The sequence below is a fragment of the Bos indicus x Bos taurus genome, chromosome 5 (assembly GCF_003369695.1).
Source record: "Bos indicus x Bos taurus breed Angus x Brahman F1 hybrid chromosome 5, Bos_hybrid_MaternalHap_v2.0, whole genome shotgun sequence".
Lineage (NCBI taxonomy): Eukaryota > Metazoa > Chordata > Mammalia > Artiodactyla > Bovidae > Bos > Bos indicus x Bos taurus.
The window spans coordinates 43,051,301-43,064,730 of record NC_040080.1 but is presented as its reverse complement, the minus strand read 5'-3'; the positions used below and the strand labels follow the sequence as shown (position 1 = coordinate 43,064,730).

The following is a 13,430-nucleotide window of genomic DNA, read 5'->3' as shown; positions in this document are numbered from 1 at the left end:
ATTCAGGTTCTCAAGCTTTTCATTCTGTGTTTTATCTTTCTAAAAGGAGGAAGCCTTCTGGTAATAGCTCACATCTATGGAGAACTTACTGTGTGCAGGGAACTGTGACATAGTTCACACATAGTAACTCATTTAATCCCTCAAAACAGTCCTGTGAAGTAAATACTATTATTATCCCATTTTACATATTGGGAAAATGTAGCTTAGAAGAGGTTACGTAGCTTACCCAGACCACACAGCCATGAAGTGTCAGAGACAGGACTAAAATTTTAAAAGTGTAGCTTCAGAGACTCAGCTCTGAGCTCCAACACTATGCTGTGATGCTTAGACAACAGTGTAAAAGGAAGTGTTCAGGCCTTTGAGCAGAAGGTATGTTTTTCCTGTCAATCAGTTCCAGGTATTATCAAAGGAAGACATACAGTTCATTTCCTTTTATTGAGTTTCTCTTTTAGGCATAGTGATAAATGTTGAAATCCAGAAATAAATACAATAATTATCCTCAAGGAACTCATGGCTCCATTTAGCATTCAGATAGGCATGTGACTAATTACAGTCTGGTATTAGAGAGAGGGATTACCAGGTGGCACAGTGGTAAAGAACCTGCCTGCCAGTGCAAGAGATGCAAGGAAGGTCTCTGGAGTAGGAAGTGACAATCCACTCCAATAATTGTTCTTGCCTGAAAAATCCACTGGACATAGGAACCTGGCAGGCTACAAGTCCAGTGGGTCACAAAGAGTCAGATATGACAAGCGACTAAGCACACACAACACCAGTATTCTTTCCTGAAAATTTCCATGGACAGAGGAGCCTGTTGAGTTATAGTCATGTGGTCACAAAGAGTCAGATATGACTGAGCATGCATGCATGTATCAGAGAGAGAAGTACAGTTCAAGGTGCCATGTAAACTCAAATGAAGAAACAATGAAGTTAGGCACTGGTATTTGTACAACCATGATAAACATAGCACTGTATTAAAGAGCTGTGAGAAACAACAAAAGCAATAGAACATGCTCTCTTTCAAGGCGAGTCCAAAGTAATTAGAGGTGGAGAAAAAAGAAAACCTCTGGTTAAAATAGAAAAAGCGAAATGAAAACTCTGTAACCAGGATCTTACATATGTAGTAAAAAAACAAATTTTAAATAGTTTATCTTTTTTTAAATAATGGTGTTATTTTCACATTAAGGAAACTTTGGACAGTACAGATAATTTTTTAAGAATATTTTGAGATCACCATCAGTACTGTAGAAAAATAAGTCCTATTAGTATTTTAGTATATTTCTTCTCAGGTTTCTTCTGTATGAGTTTTCCTTTAAGTATATCAGTTATTTGCACATGAAATATTAACACATATTTTCTTGTTATTATACATGCTTCATATATATGTTTTGGGATACATGAGATTCTTTGAAGATATGTTTTAATTAATCATAGTCATATTCCTGGGATGTTTAGACTTTGTAAATTTTTCATTTTATATAACAGTATATAAAGATCTCTGCTTTTTCAGTTTTTAAAGTGGTATCTTCAGGATGAATTCTCAAAAGTGAAAATACTGAATCAAAAAATGTGAACATTAAAAAAAAAATTTGACATTTCTGTCAGATTTCTTTCTGGAAAGATTTCCAGTGCACTGAGCACAGAATATCATCTTTTTAAAAATCTTTTTTTTTTTTTGGTAATTTGAATATTAAAATGGTTGCATCCTTTCATATGTTTATTAACCAAATGTTTCTTCTTAAATGTTATTGAGATCCTAAGGTTAAGAAACAATCTTTTTAATCAAGTGTTCTTTTTTCTTACATTTGTAGCCAAAGAAACTCTACCTGATTTGGTTTCCATAATTCCTGACACAGTCCCAAGTACTGATCTTCTCATTGAAACTACAGCCTCTGCCTGTTACACACTGAACAATATAATCCAAAATAGTTACCAGAATGCACGGGATCTTCTAAACACTGGGGGCCTGCAGAAAATTATGACCATAAGCGCAGGTGACACGTAAGTCCTCTAGCACTGCCTGTCAATGTCTCCCCTTTTCCCACCACCAATCCCATATATAAATAATGTCTTTGAGTACTATGGCCAAAAAATAAGATTGTAAAGCTGGGCCAGATCATGTGGCCCAGTCCTTGGTGATCAGGTAAGTGAAAACCTGAATCCTCTAAGCCAAATAGTTGGTCATTCTCTACTGAAATATCCAAAAATAGTCAAACTTCATAACTTATCTGAGGCATGCATTCCAGCATTTTATTGACCTAATGAATTGTTTCCCCGAGCCACAGCTGTGATTTAAGAAGAGAAGAATGTAGGCAAATTGGAGTCCTATGGACAAGGAATGCCCTTATCCTCACTTAACTATGTGAGACCAGGGTCACCCCAGGAGGAGAAGTAGGAGGCAGCATAACAAGAAGTTCTTGCTTCATCAGTTTTCTTTATCACATCTCTTCCACCTCTTACTCTCTTTTGAAAGTAGAAAGTTTAATGCATGTAAGTCATCTCACCTCCTTGTTTCTATGTCTTTAACTATTCTCCATTTTTAAAAAAAGATGAAGAAGAATGTAACTAATTATTACTGTTAGTTAATTTAGAGTGGTGGGATTCCAAGGAGGTATGAAGATTATTATTTTTTTTCTTTATACAATTCTGAATTGTTTGACTTGTTAAATAAAGTTAGTTTTGTAAATAACCATAAAAGAAAACCAATGTTATTATAATCCAGACTCATACTTCTAATGGGACCTGTAGTAGACAAACGTATGCTTGGCTGCACAGGGGCTAGCATAGGGATCTGTGGTATCCTAGAATGAGCACATCCCTTCTCCCACAGCTCCACCCAGTTTAGCCCCTTTGCTCTGTGATTTCCCTCTGGCAAAGTTCACAGGGAAGGGAGACTCCATTCAGAGTCACATGATTAAAAAGAGCACTGTTAGAATGTCAGTTTCCCAAAAGCAGGAAATATTTACCTGTTCCCATTTGGCAGTTTCTCTGCCTTTGTGGAAAGTCATCTTTGACTTTCCTTTGTGGAAATAGTCATCTAAACTTCTAACCAAACCTCCATAGACAGTATATGACTCTTTTTTATATGAGTATTCAGACATGATAATACGCACATGGGAATATACCATCACTTTTGGACATTTCTTGTATTTAGCCAGTTATGGGGTGCGCTATTCTATTACTTCTTTGTTGTGCTGAGTATCCATTTGTAAGTTCGTCCTCACATGTTCCATTTCAGAAAAAAAACCAACAAGGACACCCTACCATTATGTCTGCTTCCTTGCTAGAGTGTTGCATAGCTAACCCATAATTTATAGACTAGCCTGATAACCAATCATCAATTACATTCCCTCTTTGAGTAAATGAGTTCCAAGTACCAAGCAACCAACTTACAAACAGACTTTATAACACCTTTGCAGTTTAAGAACTTTCAATAATAAATATTAGAGATCCACAGCTTTCATGGATGTCTTAATACTTCATTTATTAGCAAGTCACTCTGAAAAGCCCCTGAGATACTAAAGAATCTGTGAAGTGCTGATTTGACTTACCATCCCTATTATGCTGGTAGCTAGATACTGAATGAGCCCAACATGGGCTTCTTCATACATCTTTGCATTCTCTATTCTTGGTTGCATACTTACAAATTCCTATGATAGGAAAAATAAAATCTTTTGTTTCTTTGTTCAAAGAAGAAAATACAGTCATGTGCTAATTCAAGTGATGGAAGAGAAAAATATCTATGAAAGTAGTGATCTTTAGCCAGAAACTAGAACTTTGAGATGAATTTAAAAGAACATCAAAAACTAAGAACACATAATAATAAAGTTAAAACAAAAAAAGTAAGAGGACATCCCTGGCCGTCCACACTTTCAATGCAGGGAGCATGGGTTTGATCCCTGGTCAGAGAACTAGAATTCCTACATGCTGTGCAGTGTGGCCAAAAAAAAGTAAGCACAGTGTCAAAATCAGTGGTGACTCGGATTCATAACAGGAACACTTTTTCCATTTGTTATACAAAAAAGCATAAATTTTTAAACTATTTTAAATGCTCCAATAGGAATTTATTAATTTGAAAAAGACACATAATTCCTATATTCATGGAGTCACTAAGTCTGAGTTATACATATTTTTCAATCATACTTTCATGCGTTTCTCTATAAATATGCATTATAGACAAATATTTTCTAAAAATATAAATACAAATATAAATTTTATTCTATAAATTCAAGGATTTATAAAACTTTTAAGAATATATGCCTTATAAATATCAGGAATTTTCTTTATAACTGTTTGTTAGCACTTTGCTAGTGGTTTAAAAAGATTTGAAAAAAAAACAAAAGCACCCATGTGGCTCCTGCCTCCTAAAGCTCTCCATCCTAACCTCTTGTCATGGTGAGTGGCCTGACTTAATGGATGGCTCCTGAGCGACAGCAATTAAAGAAGATTTACAGAACATCCAGGGGCAGCATCCAGAAGCCTCACACATTCTCACTGATCACGGAAAAATGTGCTTTTCTTACTTTCAGCTATGCTTCCAACAAAGCAAGTAAAGCTGCTTCTGTTCTCCTATATTCTTTGTGGACCCATACAGAGCTCCATAATGCCTACAAGAAGGTAAGAATGCTAAAAAGAGCCAGGTAATAATGTCCCACTTGATTTGACCCTGGTGATAAGTTACTAAAACTTACATTGTCTTGGGTATAAACGTTACCTTTCACATTTCTGTTTGTTTATTCCAAAGGCTCAGTTTAAGAAGACAGATTTTGTCAACAGCCGGACTACCAAAGCCTACCACTCCCTGAAAGACTGAGGAATGTGAAAAAGTGCTCTCAGAAATTTACAAAAAGCCCCAAAGGAAAACACCTATTTTTCTACTTCCCAGCTAAAGAAACCTCAAAAAACCATATCCTGTTTCTATACTTTTCTATTTCCATGGTCCTTGAATCCAGAAGACATTTGTGAGTTTGACATCAGTAGGTACTGGCAACAGGCTCAATTTTACCCTCTACAAATAGTGGTCTTTTTAATCAGGGCTAATGGTGCATGGCCTCCTGGAATTAAAATATGAATTTATATGGAATGGACATTAACTAAGTAAATAAGGAAGAAAGCTGTTGTATCACTAGGATTTTATATTTTGACTTACATTTATATTCCTTTTCTGATTTCCATGTTTTGTCACTCACATGTGTGTTGTTTCACGATTGAGCCATGAGTGTATTGTTCTGCAGTGTTGAAACAGAAACAAAAAATATTTGTGGAGTTGTCCAGGAGAAAATATAATGGCAACACTGCCTGTTTGTTTACTTTGTGCTTGTTTTTATCCTCTTGGATTTTTTTTCTCGGCTTTTCAATAAATGTAAGAAATTTAGATCACAGAGCATGCGTGACTATAAGAAGAAATTGAAAGGACGTGATCATAGAAAATTTAAAAATCTTTTCTACAATTTGAAATTCGGTGTTCCCTCTAAATAATAAATAGGATTTTTACTCAAGGAAACACTTCTCCTCTAACAACACTATTAAATGCAAATTTCTCCTGACAGTAGTATTCACGATATGGTTTCCTGGATATCAGCCAGGAAATGAGCTGGTGGAAGAATGGACTTTACTGTTTGGCTACAAAAGGAACCTAGCTCTCTCAATCTGTTGGACCAGCCAGGGCCGTGAAAACCCAGCTCATTTTAATGAACTACATTATCAACCAGCCTACTTTGCCCAAAATTTTAAAAATAGTACAGAACCACTAAATCTCATGTGATCTTCCTTAAGCCATTATTTTAAGTCAAGAAAACACTAGAGAAAAAAAATAATGAAGTTATGTTGAGGAAAATAATGTGTCTAGGCCATCCAGAAATGATATGAGAAATGCTAACATTTAAAAGTTGCCAGCATCATCTATTGGAGTCTATATTAAGTGTTATTTTAACTGGACTGTGATTAATACTGTTCAGATAGAATTAGCCTTCTTAACCATAATTCTGTTATATTTTTCTTTTTAAAAAGAATCTGATAATAGTTAGTTAGTAAGTAACTAGGAAAAAAATCCTTCAGCTCCTTTTGGCCAGCAAAGTGTGATAGGAAATAAATTGCCAGTTTCAATTTGAATGTATACTTAAGTCTTTATTATATTTGGAACTTAAATTTTTTCCATTTCAAAAGCTCAGTGAAGACGACTAAGGTTACTACTTAAAAATGAAATTATTTAGATACCAATTTGTAAAATGCTGAAGAGAGAAATTATATCTCTTTTTCCAAAATTCTGATGATAAGCATTTGGAGTATATTTATTCCTCCAGATAATTAATGTATATTTAAGAAATTTCTGTGCTTTTAAGGCATAGTAGAGCCTTCAATAATATTAAACACAAAATGAGGCCAAAATAGCATTGCCTGCCTTGGTAGCTGGGTATATGTGACTTATTTGTGTATCTTGGTATCTGTGGTATGATTGACATGATGTTTGAGTATTTGACTTATAAAGTTCAACTTTAATTACTAAGAGTTTAATAAGAAATATAATTGCTTATATTTCTCCCCTAATTAGTCCTAAATTCTTTACCAAGAAACACTTCCCATAAGGAAGATGGGAGTAGCTAGTGACTAAAGATGGAGAGACATACAAATCTAGATATTGTTAGATTTTAGTAAATTGAGTGGGTCTGCAGCCATGAGAATATAGACTAATGTTTGATCCCCATGTCCTACTTTGTTTACAAAAACCTCAGTACTTTACTGTCTATGAACACATCTGAGGGAGGTCTGTATGCAGCTGAACATCTCTTTGATCACAGGGCTACATACACAAAGCTTTTCTTTCCTGTGTGTCCGAGACTGTGTCCATGTCATCAAAGGGACTGAGCTGGACCTCTGCATTTATTTCTGCTAAAAGATCTAAAGGCCTTGCTGCTGTGTCAAGAATTCTTCATGATTTTCTGGAATAGGGGAGGTTGCTGCCCTGGATTTCTATTAAATGGAAACATTGTTTATATGATGGAAATAACCAAAGGGTTATCTGACAGGATAAAGAGGGGATTAATGTGTCAAATGGGAAAATTAAGCAACATGAGTAGATAAACCATAAACCAATCTAATCACCCTATAAAGAAGCAATTCTTTGGAATAAAGAAGGAAATGGAGGGGAGATATATATAAAAACATGTATATACAATTTACATACTATAGTTACAAATGAAATTTCCTCTAAATAAAGCACACGGAGTGAGGACTTCAATATGTATATACTTTGAAAAAAATTGCAGAAGAAGCCTCACATCACAAAATCTGAGGATTGGGAGGGAATTTAGAGGACATCTGGTCAAGTCCTCTTTAGAATATCTTCTTGTATCAGAAAAGATTCAGTTTTTATTAAGAGGACAGAGAAGAAAAATGTGCAATCATTCATTCAGTTAATGCCCAACATGACCCTATAACTGGCCCATCTTAAGATTCAGTAAATTACATTTTAAAGTATTTGTTATAGGAATGAAAATACATTAAAAAGGAAACAAACTTTTCAAAATAAAATTCTACTTTAATGTTTTATTTATAGTAATACTGACAGTTTCATCTCTTAAGAAATAAACTTCAACCCTTTAAGGACTATGAGTAAAAGGAAAACTTTTTTATGGTCTATTCAGGAGAGAAAAATCAAAATACCACACATTGGCATGAGAGTTGTTTAAAATTTGTTAAGGGGGAAGCATTCAAAGTCATGAAGACAGTTTTAAAAAACCAGCAATATTCAGCCTGGAAGAAGAGTGTCATGTTATCTGTCTTTAAATATCTGAAAGACCACTGTGTAGAAGATGACATGGTCTTCCTCTGACAGAGTAGAGGACAGACTAGGGTCAGTAGGGGGAGGCTTGTATGACTATCTTTGACTGAACAAGAATGGACATATGTTGAGCACTTCTCACAGCCTCCTCATAAAAAAACTATATACTTTTTTCTTTTCTTTTTACATTTTACATGTGAAATAACCGGAAGCAGAGAAAGGTTACGTTACATTCCAAAGCGACTTAGTTGGAAAATGCAGAGGGGCCATGTGAATCCAGGTGAGATGGCTTCTCTCTGGGGGTTCCCTGGGAGCCAAGAATGCAAGACTCTGTCTTCACTCTGGGGAAATGTGGGGGCTCTCTTTGGTTTGTCTCTTGGCCAGTTAAGAGGACTGATCCTAGGACCAGCGAGCTTGAACTCAAATTGCAATTGCTGCACTTGCTGGGAGGGTAAGGGTTAGGCTTAGTTGGGGTAAGGTCCTTACTCTCTCTGAGCCTCAGCTTTCCTTCTCTGTTATACTTTGCTTCCCTGTTATACATGAATGATAGGGGTAGTTACCTCATGGGATCGCTTTAAGGATTGAATATTTTCATAATTATAAAGCACTTAATGCCTGACAGTATCTACACAATAAACACTGACTAAATTATTTGGAGTTTCCTGTGTGGATGGGCCTTTGTTTTCCTTTTTTAATCTACTTATTTGAATTTCTCTTTTTAGATAGGTTGATTTAGATAAAAGCCCAATCTTCCCCCAGTCAACCATTTTATACACACATAGACACTTGACTCATCCCTCAGAAGGCCAGGTAGAATGAGGAAGATAAACATTGCCCAGACAAGTGTTCGTGAAAGTCTGTTCTTCAGAACACAGGTTCTTTGAGGATATTTATACATGTAATGTGAGAAGATGGCTCAGTTATACAAAGATTGAAAAGATCTAGATTATAAGATTTCTCAGTCCCTAATATGCAGCATGCATTGTGAAATCTCTAAGAAGGAATAGAGTATGCTGCATGTCACCAATCTTTTTGAATCAATAAACCCCTTTTTTCCTAGATGATTCTTGAAGCTGTGCCTCTGTTGTAAACACTGTGACATCAGTGATCTGAGCCATAGTCAAGAGGACAAAAGGCATTTATCTTATGTGCAGTCTGCCCAGGCTTCCCTGGTGGCTCAGTGGTAAAGAATCCGCCTGCAATGCAGGAGACACAGGTTCAATCCTTGGGCAGGAAAAATCCCCTGGAGAAGGACATGGCAATCCACTCCAGTATTCTTGCCTGGAGAATCCTATGGACAGAGGAGCCTGGTGGACTATAGTCCATATGGTCACAAAAGAGTCAGACACAACTTAGCCACTAAACAACACAACAGTCTAGCCCAGTTCATCCAGCTAAAGCCTGGACTACTGGTAAATCAGACCTGGGCCTAATCATGATTTAGTAAAATCAGTGATTTCAATAGATTTAGGATTAGTTCCTGAACATTTTGTCTTACTCCCACCTGGAGTGCTGCATCTGTGGATGGAAAGACAACTCAGAAGATATAGATTAGTCCAGAGAAACAGATTGAGGCAGCCACAGACATTCCTTCATCTTGACTGATCAGACCTTCTAAGAACCCACTTCAAGAGGCAATTAATTCTCTCAGAAGCCTGAATTTTGCTTGTAAGCTGCTAACATACATCTGGCATTTTTATTTTGAATTAAAATGGAGTCCAAACTGTTGCAGATTTTCTTTGAACCACTGCAGGGTGTTTTCTTATGTTTAAAAGAAGTTAGGGATTTCCGTTTTCATTTAGACTATCTTTCAACACACATACACTGAACACTTATTCCTAGAGCTGCGGACCAGTGAGATGTACCTTTGTTTGTTTGTTTGTTTTTAATTTAATTGGAGGCTGATTACTTTACAATATTGTATTGGCTCTGGATAGAGTGCCTGATGAACTATGGACTGAGGTTTGTGACACTGTACAGGAAACAGGGATCAAGACCATCCCCATGGAAAAGAAATGCAAAAAAGCAAAATGGCTGTCTGGAGAGGCCTTAAAAATACCCGTGAAAAGAAGAGAAGTGAAAAGCAAAGGAGAAAAGGAAAGATATATGCATTGGAACACAAAGTTCCAAAGAATAGCAAGAAGAGATAGGAAAGCCTTCCTCAGCGATAAATGCAAAGAAATAGAGGAAAACAAGAGAATGGGAAAGACTAGAGATCTCTTCAAGAAAATTAGAGATACCAAGGGAACATTTCATGCAAAGATGGGCTCAATAAAGGACAGAAATGGTATGGACCTAACAGAAGCAGAAGATATTAAGAAGAGGTGGCAAGAATACACAGAAGAACTGTACAAAAAAGATCTTCACGACCCAGATAATCACGATGCTGTGATGACTGACCTAGAGCCAGACATCCTGGAATGTGAAGTCAAGTGGGCCTTAGAAAGCATTACTACGAACAAAGCTAGTGGAGGTGATGGAATTCCAGCCAAGCTATTTCAAATACTGAAAGATGATGCTGTGAAAGTGGTGCACTCAATATGCCAGCAAATTTGGAAAACTCAGCAGTGGCCACAGGACTGGAAAAGGTCAGTTTTCATTCCAATCCCAAAGAAAGGCAATGCCAAAGAATGCTCAAATTACCAGACAATTGCACTCATCTCACATGCTACTAAAGTAATGCTCAAAATTCTCCAAGCCAGGCTTCAGCAATATGTGAACCGTGAACTTCCAGATGTCCAAGCTGGTTTTAGAAAAGGCAGAGGAACCAGAGATCAAATTGCCATCCGCTGGATCATGGAAAAAGCAAGAGAGTTCCAGAAAAACATCTATTTCTGCTTTATTGACTATGCCAAAGCTTTTGACTGTGTGGATCACAATAACCTGTGGAAAATTCTGAAAGAGATGGGAATACCAGACCACCTGACCTGCCTCTTGAGAAATCTGTATGCAGATCAGGAAGCAACAGTTAGAACTGGACATGGAACAACAGACTAGTTCCAAATAGGAAAAGGAGTACACCAAGGCTGTATATTGTCACCCTGCTTATTTAACTTATATGCAGAGTACATCATGAGAAACACTGGACTGGAAGAAACACAAGCTGGAATCAAGATTGCCGGGAGAAATATCAATAACCTCAGATATGCAGATGATACCACCCTTATGGCAGAAAGTGAAGAGGAACTCAAAAGCCTCTTGATGAAAGTGAAAGTGGAGAGTGAAAAAGTTGGCTTAAAATCAACATTCAGAAAACGAAGATCACGGCATCTGGTCCCATTACTTCATGGGAAATAGATGGGGAAACAGTGGAAACAGTGTCAGACTTTATTTTGGGGGGCTCCAAAATCACTGCAGATGGTGACTGCAGCCATGAAATTAAAAGACGCTTACTCCTTGGAAGGAAAGTTGTGACCAACCTAGATAGCATATTCAAAAGCAGAGACATTACTTTGCCAACAAAGGTTCGTCTAGTCAAGGCTATGGTTTTTCCAGTGGTCATGTATGGATGTGAGAGTTGGACTGTGAAGAAGGCTGAGCGCTGAAGAATTGATGCTTTTGAACTGTGGTGTTGGAGAATACTCTTGAGAGTCCCTTGGACTGCAAGGAGATCCAGCCAGTCCATTCTGAAGATCAACCCTGGGATTTCTTTGGAAGGAATGATGCTAAAGCTGAAACTCCAGTACTTTGGCCATCTCATGCGAAGAGTTGACTCATTGGCAAAGACTCTCATGCTGGGAGGGATTGTGGGCAAGAGGAGAAGGGGACGACAGAGGATGAGATGGCTGGATGGCATCACTGATTCGATGGACGTGAGTCTGAGTGAACTCCAGGAGTTGGTAATGGACAGGGAGGCCTGGTGTGCTGCGATTCATGGGGTCGTCAAATCGGACACGACTGAGCGACTGAACTGAACTGATAATAAGAGTGCATGAAAACTAGTATTTTGAAAATTGACACTATTTTCCTCAGGAACTTGTTTCTTTTACTCCTTGCTCGACTTGGAGATTTTTGCAGTCATAAATTTAAAAGATAGAAGTAATCTATTTTAGTGGTATTGTCAAAACAGATTTTTTAAAGGTTAGGCGTGAACATATTAATAGCATAGTAACATATTTTCACTCTCGGTGGCTCATATCTAAAGTGACCCAACTCTTCATCTCAGGTTGTGTTTCTCCTGTTTCAGTTTGTCACTTAAAATGCTTCATTTTGCAGCTGAGTAACAATAAAGTTCAATTCAAAATGGTTTACACAGTAAATGTTTTTTGCCTAAGAAACAGAAATGTCAGGTTTAGGCTCAGATTTTGTTATTTAGTGATTCATTGCGGTCAGCAAGAACTCAGATTCCTTCCATCTGCCTGCTGGGTCATTATCACTGTATTAGATTTTGTCTCTAGGTTGATTTCTTCATTTTGACAAAATGGTTACAGCAATTCCAAACACCTCATCTTCACAGAGCCATGTTTAAAGGCCAGAAAAGTAAACATTCCTTTCTTGCATTTTTTTTAAATAAAGAAAAATTTCCGAGAAGTTTTCATCAGACATCACTCATACTATCCAGTGTTAAATCACACATCCATTCCTAACTCAATTCATGGTAAGAAAAATAAAACTACAATTCGTTTACTAAACCAATCATATTTCACCAAAGGCAGGGGCTACCTTCCATAAGACTCATGAATGGTGACTACTTGAACAAAATCAGTGTTTTATTGAGCAAGGAAAAAGGGGGCTGCAGAATAGTCAACCAACATTGCCTGCCCTATGTAGAGACACTCAAAAAGAATTCAACAATTTTAGCAAACTGATTTCATCTGACTTTCAAGATAACTGTTCTTTCAAAGGCTACAGATTATCAACTATGGCTGTTTCATTGTATTCAGAACAAAGTTCATGAAATTTTATGGTTAAAGAATGATAGGTGAGCTTAGAACTGCAGTTAAACCAATAATCATGATTTCAAGGAGAACAAGAAAAGATGATGTGTAATTAAACTACAGGGGTGGAATAAAGTCATTTCAGAAACTACTGTGCCTCTTTTTTCATTCCTTACTTTTCTTGACAGCTGCTATTCCTCATCTTTAACTGCTAATTATGGAACACAAGTTGTACCTTCATTGAGCAGATTACCTTGGAAGAAAGTTGGCTTCAGCATCAGCTGTTTGGATAATTTCCAGTTACTTCAATGAGACATTAGTTTAGCTGAGTAGAGAATTGGGTTTCGATTCTGACTTTACTTCTCAATGACTATGTGACTCTGGAGAGTTACTTTAACTTTCTGAATGTCAATTTTAACGTCATTGATAAAATGGAGTTGAAACTTACTGATTATAAGATAGTTGAGGAAATAAACTAACATGATGTTTCCAAGTGTCTGGCTCCTACTTAATAAAACAGTGATTGTTGTTGTTCAGTTACTAAGTTGTGTCTAACTCTTTGCAACCCCATGGACTGTAGCACGCCAGGCTCCTCTGTCCTCCATGATCTCCCAGAGTTTGCTTAAATTCATGTCCATTGAATCAGTGATACTATCTAAACATCCCATCCTCTGTCGCCCTCTTCTCCTGCCTTTAGTCTTTCTTAGCATAAAGGTCTTTTCCAATGAGTTGGCTCTTTGCATCCAGTGGCCAAAGTATTGAAGCTTCAGCATCAG

General features: G+C 37.0%; 1 protein-coding gene across 1 annotated transcript in view; it reads left to right on the top strand.

Moving 5' to 3' along the window:
- The window catches only part of PKP2 (plakophilin 2), an 83,302-nt gene extending 74,870 nt beyond the window's left edge, over positions 1 to 8,432 (top strand). The window contains exons 11-13 of the mRNA XM_027541701.1: positions 1,809 to 1,998; positions 4,527 to 4,614; positions 4,742 to 8,432. Of these exons, the coding sequence (XP_027397502.1) occupies positions 1,809 to 1,998; positions 4,527 to 4,614; positions 4,742 to 4,810 (347 nt within the window). The 3' untranslated portion in view covers positions 4,811 to 8,432. The remainder of the gene's footprint in view (positions 1 to 1,808; positions 1,999 to 4,526; positions 4,615 to 4,741) is intronic.
- The last annotated feature ends 4,998 nt before the right edge of the window (positions 8,433 to 13,430 follow it).